Source organism: Crocodylus siamensis, chromosome 8 (assembly GCF_052110815.1).
Source record: "Crocodylus siamensis isolate JL-2025a chromosome 8, ASM5211081v1, whole genome shotgun sequence".
NCBI classification, from domain to species: Eukaryota; Metazoa; Chordata; order Crocodylia; family Crocodylidae; genus Crocodylus; species Crocodylus siamensis.
Genome location: NC_143402.1, coordinates 4,888,585 through 4,903,170, shown reverse-complemented (window position 1 = coordinate 4,903,170; position 14,586 = coordinate 4,888,585). Strand labels below are relative to the sequence as shown.

Below are 14,586 nucleotides of genomic sequence, written 5' to 3'. Positions count from 1 at the left end.
CCCTTCCCTGTGTCCCATCCCTCGCTGGGCTGTTTCGATCAGCTGGTTCAGGCAGGATGCTTTCAAGATTGTGGGTGCTGGTTTGCTCTCCATGCAGGCTGTTCCCTTGGCTCAGCACATCTCTTTGGCCCCGGCAGGGACCTGTGTGTAGCAACAGATACGTACGACAAGCACTGCCTTCACTTATGGTTTGATCTTGCTGCTGTCTGATAACTGGTTTTTCAGCCCCGACTGCAGTCAGCACAGCCCTGACTTCCAGCAGCGACGTTTAGCCCTGTGCCAGGATGTACTTGTGAAGGCAGGGAGAGGACTCAAGTCTTCCTGACAGCTGATTTGCCTTCAGACCCTCTCTCCATATAGGTTTTAAGCTTTTTTTAATGTTTTTGCAGGGCAGGCATTCGTTTCTTGGTTTTGCTAAAATCAGCTCGTGGCGGGTACAGGTTTGACGGACCCGACCAGTGGTACCTGTCGCCTTCCTCGGGAACAATACCTCGCCAGCGCTAGCACTTTTAATCAAATCTGATGGCTAATCCATTGGTTTTGAACCTTTTCAGACGTGACACGCGCCTTGGAAAATGCCAGCTCTTAGTTTTCCCTTTTTTTTGTTTTTGGACTACAGAAACGTCAGAGAGCAATTCTTCTGTTGCAAAAAACTCAGGCCACAGCAGTTTTGGCTTCTTGTTTGAAATCTCTAGGTTTATCAGGTGAATCCTACTTGCAGACCTAAGGCTGCATGGCACCACACAGCACCCTCGAAAGGATCTCAAGGCACCCCGGGGGGCTGCAGCACCCTGGTTGAGGATCACTGGGCTTCGAATGAATGCCCGGTTTCAAGCCTGCTATAATTAAATAGCTAGAGTCTTAAGCCTGAGAGCCATTCGAGTCCTGCTTGGGGAAGATGTTGTGTTGTAGCCTGAGGAAGCTGCAGCTGGTGAACTGTAAATGTAGCCAGGGCCAGCTGGGTCAGGAGCAACTTGCTTTCAGACAGGCAGTGTTCGCAGCATTCAAAGGTCTCGAGACTTGCCGTCATCAATATTTGAATACCTCTATTGTGCCTCTTTAGCTGGGTACAGGTAGTGACTACAGCTTTTGAAAAGCTCAAGGTAGGCACTGTTGAATTTCTTTTTGTTCCTAAGTCAAGTAGCAACAATTGTTCTCACAGCCTTTAAAAAAATCCAGCAAGATGTACAGGCCCTACATCCTGCACGCAGACGCTCAGTCCTAGGGACTTTGGGGGGGCTGGGCACCTGAGCAGGTGTAGATGGTGTCAGCTGAGCAATCCTGCTCGGATTGTGCAGCTATTTGCCCGTGTAGTATGTCCAATGCAAGTGACTGCTGTTGCAAAAGGCTGTTAGTAGTAACTGGCACGCACAACTTCCTGCCTTCTGCGGCAAGAATTGCTCATGCAGTCGTGATCGCAGCTCATTGTGCATTTTGCCTACTTGTGTGCCCAAGCTGGTCTAATGAACAGCCTCGGGGGGGGGGACACAATTATTCGGTATGCCGTATGTAGCTATACCATTCATGCCCATAGGATGTGGGCACAGCAGCCTGTGGTTCTCATAGCCAGGCTGCGATCTCAATTGTAGTGGTTCAGATCCACAATAAAGCTATTGGTTTCAATGTTCTCAGACACGTGGGGTGAATTAAATTTTTCCGGGAAGCGAGATGCGGGTAGATGTTGGCCACTTCTCTCCGGGTATTTTTAGACGATCCCTGGTTGGCATCTCACCGTTCAGCTGCATGTGGGCCTCCCGAGACCGGCCGAGCCCCCAGCCCCCTAATTTCTGCAGCCGTTTGCAGTGTGTTGGGCCCCTTGGAGCAAACTCGCTGAAAACTGGGTAGAAACGTTGCGCCCCAGTCCCAGATTTACGAGGCTGGTATTCCTTTGGTTTGGGGAGGGTGGCTTTAACAGCGCAGTTTCTCATGTCTCCCCTTAATTAGGATGTTGTACAAATTGGATGGCAGAACACAGTTCAGCCCCCCTCCTTTCAGCAGCAAAGGGGGACCATCGTGTCACTGAGTTACCTGCCAGGCTGCATATGCATTATCCCCACTGGAGGTAATGCTGAAATTCAGTCTAGCCGGGCTGAATAGTTTGGGTTGCTTTTTTTTCTCTGAGCTCTTAAGCCTTTTGCTTTCCACAGGCAAAACAGGTCCTTTGGGTTACAGGAAACCTCCCCCTGGCCAATTGTCTGGGTTGGCCGAGTGTCATTTAATACCCATAATCCAAGTGCACAGCCAGTCCTTCTCCTGTGCACACGTTAACCCATGTATTCCAGGTCTGCCTCCTGCCTGGATGTGTCTTTTTTAAAAGAAAAGCCAGAGATCCTCTATTGTACTGACTGGCTTTCTTGCATACGTGCCAGCCTCTGGCTGCTTTACCCCTCTGTCCAGGAAGTGCACGGACCGCCTGCGGATGCTTCCTCAGCTGGACGAAGGGTATTTGTGCCCGAAAGCTCGCTACGAAGAATTTTGGCCACGATTTGAGTTGGTTTAATAGAAGATATGAGATTTACCCAAAGACCCTCATCTGCCTATTGTTAATGTAGCATGACTTAAGTACTAGTGAAGCAGGCACGGTCACTTCGCTATGAGACTAGTCCCACTTCCCTGTGAGACTGGGCCATGTCCCGTGTTAGAAATGGGAACCAGCAGAAGGGAAGATGAATAATTCGCGGCGGGTATGGAGGAAATCTACCTTCAAGTCAGTTTAAGTCTTTCCTGCTGAGCTATTTTAGCTTAGACCCTGCTCACATAGGTAATTCACACTTGAAACTTGGCCTGCAGAATCAGTCTGTCTCGACAGATGTTTCGGTTTGGTACAAGACAGGACAGATGTGGCAGGACGGTTTGGGTGGAACAGAAACTGGATTCGGCACAGGGGTGGTCAGGGCATCCACTGGACACGTGGCGACTTCCACGCTTTGCTCCACCGAAAATGCAGTTAAATAAAATAAGACAGCTCTGCCAGCAGTGATTTACCTGGGCCCTGACGGTGAGGGCACGCCAAATCGGGCAGACGTCACATCCTTGCGCGGTGCTGTAACAACGGGGCTGTTGGCTGTGCTAAGGGGACACCCATTTTACTGGGGATTTTGCTGTGGGGCGGAGGAGCCCTTCTCAAGCCTCTTTCGATCCTTCCTTTGGACAGTGTTGGTTTTCATGAGTTGGAAAAAAAAAGTCCCCGTCACATCCCACCTTATACCCCAGAGCCATCCTAAAGCTATTCACCTCAGCTTGTTCATCCATAGCTGGCCTGACGAATGCATAACAGACAGGGCAAGAGGATACCGTGGGCCTTGACCATCGGGCAAACGCTCCTTCGCTGGATTATTGATGCTGCAGCTGGAACGGGCTGATGATGGAGAGGCTGAGCCGGATGCCCCAACGTTTGTATTTTCGGTGTTTCCCCTAGTGCTGCGACGGCCCTCAAATACAGCCTTGCAAAACTCAATGCGTGCGGTGCTGGCTTTGCAGCTCCACAAACCTGGGGATCGCTAGCAGACGCATAACGAGTTGTTTCGTCAGCGGGGCAGGCGTGCTGCGCGGCTGCTGTTTGCAGGTGGCGTGGGCCTTGGGAGGCCAGAAGGGAAAGGGGACGATGTGGGGGGGCAGAGCAAACCAGCTGAAAAGGCATAAATAAGCCACCAGGCCTGCTTATCTGACTGGGGACCATTTTCTTCAAAAAAGTGTCTTGACGCCCACCTTGCTGGGCTCATCTGACCCCGGCGGTCTTTCCTGCCCAAGTGCAGTGGGGCTGGACCCCATGATCTTGTGAGGTCCCTTCCAGCCCCTAACAAAATCTAGACGCTGATTTAAAGTGTCTGTAAAGCACCAAGGCAGGTGGATGTTGACCGCGTTGAAGGGGAAGATTTCGGAGAACGGGCTCCAGCCTCGCAGCCTGGATCTCTGCGAATGTCCCTCTGGGATACAGGCAAAAAAACCGAGGACTCAGCAAAAGATCCTGGCCTGCACCAAGCAAGCCTGCTAGGACAAAAATAGCTTTCTCTCTATGACTGTAGCGGCGCGTTCCTCTTCTGCTTCTCTCTCTGCGGAGTAAAGATCTCTGGGGTTTTTTCCTCCCTCTTGATTTCATGTGTCCTCAGGATCCCTGTGCCATAGCACCGCTCCCGGTGGCAGAGGATGCTTTCAGGTCTGTCCTTTTGCATCTAGGAAGGATTTGCAAGAGGTTCAGCTGGGCGCACGCTTGAGCATCAGTGACGCGGCATTCGTGGCGTTTCCGTCCTCCAGTTCAACGCAAGGGGCATGCTGCTTTGCCTGAACGCCGCTCTAGTTTGTAATGCTCTTGAGGGGAAAGGGCTTTACACCAGGTTGCTATTTTTAGGTTTTATTGCCTAGCTGTGCTGCTCCGATATGGTCCAGCTGAGAGCTCAGAAGGCAGCAAGCCCCATTTACAGAGAGATTCGTTGCCAGATCTCCAAGGCTGGTAGGGGCAGGCAGATGTAGGTAACTCAGAGGGACATGGTCAACAGCACAGATGATAGCTAGGTGCCTATATCCCATTAGAAGTCAATGAGACTTCATAGATTTTAGGGTCGGAAGGGACCTATGGGGTCATCGAGTCCAACCCCCCTGCCGTGGGCAGGGAAGATGCTCGACTCCGCTGCCCACATTTCTCCAGGTCCATGGGCACCTGTCTCTTGGTTGCAGTGCTTTGCCCAAAGCAAAGATGAGGCTGGCTAATGTGATATTTGGAGATGCCTTAAAGGGTTTGATTTCCCCCCCAACCCCCCCAGTTGCGGTCTCCGTTCCTATTGCGGCATCTGTCTCTACATCCGAGCCCTCCACAAGAGACCCAGCCCGGTCCTTTCCAGCAGCAGGCCGCGTCCTTCTCTCTAATAGCCCCATCCACCGGCCTTCTCCACGGCTGACCCTCCTCTCTCTCTTCGTAGCTCTCACAGATGGCAGGGGATGTCGGTTTGTCCTGTGGCACGGTTGTAGTTGGTGTTTTGCTCCCGAAGGGTAACAAAGCTGGAGTCTTAAGAGCGCAAAACATAGTCCCGGCCAGCAGTCTCTTATGGGTGGCCCTGGCCAAGACTTTCAGTGCCTAGCAGATGTGGCTTTGTGTAGTTACTTGGCTTTGACCTCAAGGAGCGATGGGAGGATGTGTTGGATAGTGTTTGGACCTTTCTTGGAGCCCGAAAAATGCAGCATGCTGTTGAGCGGCAGGTTGCCCTGTGGGCCGGTGACGTGGGAGACCTGGGTCTGGTTCCCAGCGAGCAGCTGCATCGTCCTCTGGCTTGTGTGGTGCGCGTAGCCCAGTTCAAGAATGCAAATGAGTAAGTTGTTTCCTTTGAAATGTTGACTCTTGAAAAGGGATGGTTTAAAGTGCTTCTGTCTCCACCCTTCGGTCTACTCCCAGTTGCTAAACAGTGCTCTCGCTCAGAAATCCAGCTTTCCTCCGGTGCTTTCCTTCCACGACACAGGAGCACGCCGTGTGCGTTTGTTGTTGCTTGCTGTGTTATTTTCATACGTGGGATTGCTATGATTCATGCACAGCAGTTTACCTAGAGAAGATTTGCAGTGAATGACTTGTGCCAACCTCTCGACTCCCCAGATGTTTGCCTTGGACTACTTACACGGTCGTAAAAACCACCCGTGTCTTGTCTCCAGTAGGATCTTGTAGTGGGCCAGCTCTCTCCGTGGAAGCACACACCCCAGTGAAGACATCGCCTGTTTAATGCATGCTCACGGAAACCCTGCATTGTGTTTTTTTTTTTTTATGTTGACATAGCTAAGTTGGCAAATATTGCATTATTTTGTTTGCATGCACAGTGCCTGATATGGAGGCGGGAGCCAGGGGAAAGCTGATCCCTGCGCTGCTGGATCTTGCTGTACAACCCAGGCCCAAGGCGCTAAATTCATTGGGGCACAGACGATGCTTTTTTCCTGTTTTCTGTGAAGTGCCTGTTGTGCTCTCTGGGTCATAGAAATAATCAGATGTCTTTACTTCTGAGCATACATAACATGAGTCCGAACTTGCAGGCTGTTCCTGATTTTTCCCCTTCTGCCTCATTTGTTGGGAAGAATTTAGGAAACACATCTGGATACTTTAAACAAAATAGTGGCGTTTTATTGGAAAATGCTGATTTCTTGAAGTATATTGTACGTCTTTGAGGAGGGTAATATAAATGCTTTTGTCTCCATAAATGAATCCCTCGATAAGTAGGACTTTTGCCACGCGTATGTTTTGGATAACGTTTTGCAGTGAGGTCAGATCGTGCAGAAAAATGCAATACATACCAAGTTACAAAAGAAGATGCTTGAACTTTTGTCTCCTGCCTCCTCTATTCCAAAGGCTGCGTGCATGCATCATATCCTTTGATCACAGGACCCGGGTTTGTATTAGTGCTTATTAATTTATTAAATATTGTGCTTTGGTCAATATGAAATTATTTTCACCCGAAGCAGTTATTAAACGGATGTCAAGACAAGCTGTTCACTTGACTCGTCCTCTGATGAATGACAGTGCTAATGGAAGCTGATCAAAGTAACTGCAAAAGCAAGCAAGAGTAATGGGGCCAAACCTCGTCCCATAGAAATCAACAGAATTTTTCTACTGACATCCATGAGATGAAGTCCTGAGTCACTGAGAGCACACGGGACACTTTCAGTGAATGAAAGTAAAAATAGCCAGGCATGCAATGTCAGAAAGGGCACAGGCTTAAATATTTCGAAGGAGCAGCTTCGTGCATTCATCCTATTTACACTGTCAGGGACCTGCAGTATATAAGAATATGCATGTTTCTTTTAGTTTGGACTAGTGCAAATTGAGTATTTTTGATTTTTAGCCATCATTGGCTATGCTCTCATAATCTATGTAGTGCATGCCTGCTTTCTCTCTCTCACACTATAATCTATATAAAATTATGCTGACATGCCAGACTGGTATTGTAACAATCACAGTATGCTAAAGGTGGCTTTATAGCAGCCTCCTCTATTTAATTTTAGAAATCTAATCGTTGGACATGAGGACAATCGTCTCTCTAATGCATGTGGCGCTGGGCCATGCAAGATCAGCTGGGCTGACTTCAGTTTTATTTGCTTTGGCTGTGCATTCATTAAGGAACTTGCACGTTACAACATTAAGGAGCAGGACATTATTAAAATGCCCAGTAGACTTTATCATGCATCACTCTCCGCCACTTCTGTTACCCGCAGCGACCTGCAAGCTCATTGTACTGGCGGTGCTGGGAAATACCGGAGGGATTTGCAAAAGGGGGAAATTAAACTGTAGTCCACTTAAAAAAGATCAGGCTGACCATCCCCTATAGCCCAGTTGAAAGAAGGTAGTAAGACACTCTGGTTATTCACTTTTAACATGACTGATCATTGGTCGAATTGATTAAATGCAGAAATTACATGCACCGAGGGAAACTATTCTTGGGTGTGACCTTTCAGTGTTTAATTTCATGGGGCAGAGGTGAGTGGAGGATAACTTCCCTTCTGTTACACTACTAACCACATATTTACTTTGCTTTGCTCCTGCTTTCTCTAGAAGCTGCAGTTCCCATTTGTGCAAAAGACATCAGCGATGATTTGCTGAAAGAGTTTGCTTTCCTCTCTGGTGAGTACGGTGCGCTCCTTCCTTCACCTTTGCCATGCAAGGTAATTAAATACCCTAGATGAACTTGCTCACTCTTTGGCAAAAGGATGCCGTACGGAAGATACACATCAGGTAGTCTCCGGGGCCACTGGAAGTAGTGTTGCTAAAGCATTGTGCTGGCTTGAAAGAGGGTCTTAGGTTTCTTCCCCAAGCTAGGCTATAAAATATTACCTCTACACTTCCCAAGCAAACAAGTCTGTTGCTCTGAAATATAGTTGTGTCATCCACACGAGCTTACCCTTATGTTCCCGGCTTCTTTGTTATCACATCCAAAAGGTGCTGTAAGGAGATTAAGGGGGTATATCTGGTAAAGAACCAGCATCTAATGCACATGTGGGAGTGGTGCATTGGTGTTGAAGGCTAGAATTTGGCCTGTAATACTGAACTAAAACCGATCCGGGGGAGTTTCTTAGTTTTCACTCCATCCTGCTCACAACGAGCTTCTTAGAGAAGGGTGCTTTTCAGAGTCGTATTTAAAATCCCATGATTATAAGTACTGTAAGCCCCGAGGGTGGATTTCTGTTTCCCGTTGTGTGCCAAAGAGGCAGTGTTTCAGCTGCATCAGTGGCATTTTTTGGCACTTCCCTCCAGGTAGCGATTCTACCTCTCCTGCAGCGTGGACACCTACGCATGCATGTGCAGCAGGCTGCACGCTGGCCTTGCACCTACATGTGCATGCCCATCGTGGGCACAAATGTGCATCCAAGTCATGACTTGCCCTCACTCGTCTCTCAGACACGCACTGATGCATACACACACGGATGGCTCAAAAGGAGCAGGACAAGTTTCTGTCTTTAGCGTGCCAAGATGAATGGTTACAGGGGGTAGATGAATATTTTCCATTTTAAATTGTGCATGGGCGGGGAGGGGGTTTCACTGCCTGGCATGTTTTCCAAACAGCGTGTACAGAGAAGCGTGTTCTGTTACTTCTAGGTGGCCGAGGGAAAGACAATGGCTGGATAATCACCTTTCCAGAAAACTCCCAATTCAACAAAGTGTCCGAAGAGGTTTTTACAAAAGTCTTAACATACTTGACTTCAGTCCCAAGGTACAGCACTACTTTCCAGTTTCAGTTGCCCATTGGTGAAGGCTTCCACCAGATCGGGTGTCAGGCACGATCTGGGGTATCACTTCTTTGCTGTGAGCAACTTCCACTTGCAAAGCCAGGTAGAAGACAAAGATTAGAAGGAGCCGAATGGCTTTGTAATGCTGAGCCGGAGCGGATGTCTCCACTGCATGGGGCATTGCTGTATGCTTGTTCTGATGTGGCTGGCTGGCAGCCTGGACGCAGTATATCCTCTGCAGTGCAGTGCAGTGATGTGCAGTGCTCCACTTAGGCTAATCAGTCATGCTTGTGCAGCTATGCTGCTTCTGGGACCCGGGTTAGTCTCTCTGCACTCTGCTGCAGACATACCAGCTCATTCGGCACCTGCACAGGTATCTCTACCCAGTGCCACCCGGCGCAATGCAGATGTAACCGTCGTGCTCATTTGCGTATATGAGGCCTCCAACCATATAATAAAAGGAGACTCTGTCTCTATCAATTGCCAGCTTGTTTGTATACCATCAATTTACCCAATTAAAATAATAATTTGTGGTAGAGTTTTGCTTAAGCTTAGGTATGTATCGTCGCTTAAGTCTGATGTGCCACTGCGGAGTCATTACGGTAATATTTTGAGGCACGCAAGTGAGAGAATTGCAACTAGGGGAGTGAAATATTTAAGGGAATAAAGGCATTTAGGTCCCCCATTGCACCCCATGCATGTCAATTCATCTTCAACCAGCTGCCCATGTTCAGCATCTGGATCGCTAGTTGTTCATTATTTCTGCTTCTCATTATCGTCCCTTCACGTCCTTTCACCTCCTCCTTCCCCAGCCCTCTCTCACACTTTGCTCGAATGTTTTGCCTTTGCTTCCTACCCTGCCAGGCAGCTCTGTGTCCAGTGATGATGGAAACGTCATCTTGTCCCGGCAAGATGTTTTATTCTCGTCCTCTTTACAGTAGGAGCAGGGCTCATCCCCTCTGCAGTTTTTCATCTGACTGTACATTACCACTACGCCATTTCTATAATTGGTTGCGCAAGGGGTTTCTCCTGAATGTAACATCTGCTGTTCTGCGCTGGTATTGCAAATAAATACAAGCGCTGAAACCATTCGCTATTCCATATTTTACTCCTAATTGGTCAAACCCTATTGAAATCAGTGAGGGCGTGATGATTCAGACATCTATTTAGCATTTCAGGGGTAACGGCTCAGAATGCATGTTTCTCTCGTCTTCTCGCCATTGTGGGAGCCTACTTGGTTTTTGACTGAATGTATCTGCTTTGACTACAGTGAGGCTGTATGGGCTCAGAGACCGGTTTAGTTGCAGATGGTGAGGGGTTAGAGCTTGGGTATGCACTATAAAGGTAAGGATGATTAGAAAGGAGCAGGAAGCATGCTGATGCTTCGCTGCAGTTACCCTTCTTCAGGAGGATTCATGCTATGGGAGGTAAATGAAATAGCACCAGGCAGTCCTTGGGGAGAATGCACTGATTTGGTTTTAGTGTCAAGCTAAAAGCACTGCCATTGAGCTGGAAACCTGATAAACCTGCAAGCCCTGGACTGCAAATGGCCAAAGACGGGCTCCGTTGGGAAGATCCACTTTTGCATCAGGTTACAGGACGTCTGGGCTGTCCGGGACTTTGTGCTGTTTGCCCAGAGGGAAGCCAGTAAAAACAAGTTAGCAGGTTGAGGGAGGACCGTCTGGTGTCCTTATTGGGCACACCTACACATTCATTAATGCACAGTAGTTTACTACACATTTAATTGAGTACTTGCTTAATTAAATGCGGGGTAACTACAGTTACTGAGCAGTAACGCTGGCACACTTTTTTTCGTGACACTTAATGCACAGTAGCTTAATAGTACCATACAGTAGTATTTTAGCACAGGTTTTGCCCGGCACACTACTGTGCAGTGTTATTAGGCTACTGCGCATTAAGCGTGTCATGTAGATGTGCCCATTGCTCCTCAAGTAGTTGTAGAGTCCCCGGTTTAGAGCTCATTGTGATGCTTCCATGCTACAGACTGCGATCCCTTCATATGCTTTTGCTGACTCCTAGGATGAAATAGTCTGCCTGATTCCTCTAGTTCTTCCTTTGCATTTCTTGCCATCTTTCTTCGTGATGCAGCTTTCACAAATGACATGTTTTGTTTGGGGCTTTTTTCAGTTTATTGATCGTTCCAAAAATTTGGTGGGAGGGGAATTTTGTTTCAGGGCAAACTGAACCAAAAATCTTCTGGAGTTGTGAAGGGACCGTTTGGTCAAAATGTTGCTGAGCTCTAGATGATACTCCAGAAGTATCTGGAGACACCTCATCTGTTTTTTTATGTTTAAATTCAATGAATGGCACACGCCACATACAACCTCGCACTAACATCTCCTTTCTACTGGGGGGGACTGAGAGCATATAAAGCCAAGCCCAGGGGTTCACCGTGATCTCAGAAACAACCATTGAAGGTGAAGGCATGCGTCACATTTGCAGGGCAATTTTGGAAATGCACGCACTGCAGTTTATGCCGCTACTTTTGTATGGCAAGAAGACTTAAAATGCTGTCCTGTCTGGCACAAGCACTAATTTATTTTAGGTATATTGGTAAAAAGAACAGTATTGCATAAAACCCAGGGAGAGAGCATCCCTTTAATGTGTATCTTATTGCCATATTAAGTGACTTATTTTTAAAAGAAAGCCAGCTTGCCAAATATTGACTGCCATGTTGTAGTCCTAAATAATTAGCGTTAAAATCTAAAGCTGCTCATGCCAAACTCGGGAGTTTTTTACACCCTGTTTGCATTTGGACCTGTGAATATCCACATCCCCAGGGACTTGTTTGCAAATGCCCTGCTCCATTGCCTCCCTACAGCTGTGATTCAAATTTGTCATGCAGGCCATGCTTCTGATGTGTCTTATCTGCAAATTAAACCCATGTAGGAGTTGAAAACAGATTCCCCGATTGGGTGATACTGTAGAGAAGAAAAACCTTACCTAGGCACATGTCATCCCCAACAGTGTAGCATTACTGATACAGCGCTGCTCCCTCGACTATTAAAGCTGGGATTTTGCAGAGTTACATAAGGGAATTGGTCGCCTGATTCTTAAATACAAATGAAGTTGCCAATGGATAGCAATAGTTTCAAAAGTCAAGGTTACTATGGGATAACAACAAAGGTAGCACGTTGAATTTCTTTCTGAACCTCATGGTAGATGATTTTTTGTTTTCTAATGAAATGTCGGTGCTTGTGGAAAGGGCTAGGTGTACTGTGTTCGGCTGACTTCTCTTATTCCTGTGACTGCAAGGGTACGCTCTCACTTACCTAGCCACTTTGTATTTTCTTATCTCATAGTCAACATGAATCTGACACCAAATTTATCCTAATCCTGGATAGAAGACTGGACACATGGACGTCTATTAAAATGACTCTCCAAAGGATAGCAGTAAGTCCTTTCTTACAGTTAAATGTTGATTTAATGCATTAAATTGGCATGCGTGTTATATTCCCAAGTTTGAAGACACAAGAAGCCCAGATCTACGAGGGACTTAATTGAAGGTACTTCTTTGGTTCTTTTCACATTGCTAAAATTCAGGAATGATCATGTTCCTAATTCGATGTTTCAGTTGCTTGGGCATTTAGTTGGTTGCTCATGCAGTTTAGTCAGAAAAAGTGCCCTGATCCGTGAGACGAAGGTAAAGAATCTGGCACCCCACATTTCTACAAAGGTGTCCTGATTATTAGCTGCAAATGTATCTTATTAGCACTTTATTTTTATTTGGAAGTTTTAGATCTTGCAAAGTACATTTAAAACCACTTTCACTCTGTGCCGGGGTGTACACATCCGTAAGTAAAGAGACATGTATTATTAGAAAAAAAAACTGTCGTGAATGTTGTATGTACCGGATGCGTACTGGTTTCTGTGGATGTGTAAGCATGTATAGAAATTGTGTGCAGATCCCTTCAGACTAGACATAAGGAAAAACTTTACAAGTCGAGCGCCAAGGGTTTGGAACAGGCTTCCCCTAACATCCATCTATGAAACTACGAAGTGCACATGCGTGCGCGCAACGGAAGAAAATGTTTAACATAAAACTTCCATGCATATATTTTATACCATTGGATAATGAGCAAATCGCAGAAGTAGCCTTTTTCCACTGCTCAGCCTTTGCAAAATTGCAGTGTAGTATTATATTGCTACGTATAGAATCCATTTATATAGTAAATGGAAGTTGTACCAAAAAAGCTCAGTGAACACATCGGATCTGAGCTGGCCATACTACAAAGGGAGGTAAATAGAGCTGTTCCAAAAATGTCGGTATCGTCATCGTCTCTCCCTGTAATAAAAAGAGGAATTTGAGATATGTGGAGTTGCAGACCCGGCTGATAATAAGCAGCGAATGAAGCAGACAATTGACTGAGTATGAATTGGCTCCCCGGTCAGGTCTTAAGCCCTAACACGTGTGCAGCTGCTGGCTGCAGCTGACTGTGGCATTAAAGATGTCAGTGGGCATTAAGGACACGTTTGGTGACAGGCACCAAGACGTCAGTGTTTGTACACATTCAAATGTCCTGAGAGAGGTTTTCTCGTCCCTGTGAATATATAATGCCAGGTTCTCTTTGCAGGCTCCGATTTTTCTGTATGTTGTGTGTGCAAATAGCTATTTCTCAGTTTCATGGCATGCTGATCAGTAAAGGAAGGGCTACATGGGCTTCGATGTTTGGGTTGTTGAATAAGTCGTGACTTGCAGAGTCTTGCTGCCCTGGGGTAGGTGGTGACTGCAGGTATCTTCTGGGCCTTGCATGACATCTGTTTAAATTGGCTGACCGCAGGGTTTTCAGATGAAAGGTGTACTTGCCTGTGCCGGGTTAGCATCTGCAACAAACGGCTGCCTTGCTAGCTGAGCGTGGGAGAGCGGAGGAAAGCAGGGTCTTCCCAGCCTAGCCAGACCGGCAGTGCATCTAGCTGCGTGGGGGAGAGCTGGGTTTGCCCGGGCCCGGGGCATGGGCCTGGCTGAACCGGGAAAGCTTCGCGGAGGGGACAGGCAGACGAGGTTCTTTGGGCCAAAGTAATATGTCTTATTAGACCAACTAAATAGTTGGAAAATCTGCTCTTTGCAAGCTTTTGGGCACAAACACCCTTCTTCAGGCATAAAAAGATTTTTTATTTTTTGGCATTGGTCTAATAAAAGGTATCATTTCTGAACCAAAATCTAGATTTTTGCACTTCTTCCAGCATAGGCAGAGTCTGCTGTTGCTTCGTGTGCTCTCCTGGGTGGAATAGAAACCAGTGTGCAAAATGCAGGTGGGTGAAAATACGAACACGTGGCAGTGAGGATCAGGGACAAGACACCCTCCAGGATGGGATGAGACCCTCCAAGATCGGATGAGATCCCCCCAGGGCTGGATGAGACCCTCTAGGGTGTGATGAGACCCTCCAAGGTGGGATGAGATCCCCCCCAGGGCTGGATGAGACCCTCTAGGGTGTGATGAGACCCTCCAAGGTGGGATGAGATCCCCCCCAGGGCTGGATGAGACCCTCTAGGGTGTGATGAGACCCTCCAAGGTGGGATGAGATCCCCCCAGGGCTGGATGAGACCCTCCAAGGTGGGATGAGATCCCCCCCAGGGCTGGATGAGACCCTCTAGGGTGTGATGAGACCCTCCAAGGTGGGATGAGATCCCCCCCAGGGCTGGATGAGACCCTCTAGGGTGTGATGAGACCCTCCAAGGTGGGATGAGATCCCCCCCAGGGCTGGATGAGACCCTCTAGGGTGTGATCCAAGGTGGGATGAGATCCCCCCAGGGCTGGATGAGACCCTCCAAGGTGGGATGAGATCCCCCCCAGGGCTGGATGAGACCCTCTAGGGTGTGATGAGACCCTCCAAGGTGGGATGAGATCCCCCCCAGGGCTGGATGAGACC

General features: G+C 47.7%; 1 protein-coding gene across 1 annotated transcript in view; it reads left to right on the top strand.

Annotated features, from left to right (window-relative positions):
* MCF2 (MCF.2 cell line derived transforming sequence) overlaps window positions 1-14,586 on the top strand; it is an 86,402-nt gene that overhangs the window by 12,010 nt on the left and 59,806 nt on the right. The window contains exons 2-4 of the mRNA XM_090059948.1: window positions 7,523-7,591; window positions 8,564-8,678; window positions 12,018-12,108. Coding sequence (XP_089916074.1) covers window positions 7,523-7,591; window positions 8,564-8,678; window positions 12,018-12,108 — 275 coding nt within the window. The remainder of the gene's footprint in view (window positions 1-7,522; window positions 7,592-8,563; window positions 8,679-12,017; window positions 12,109-14,586) is intronic.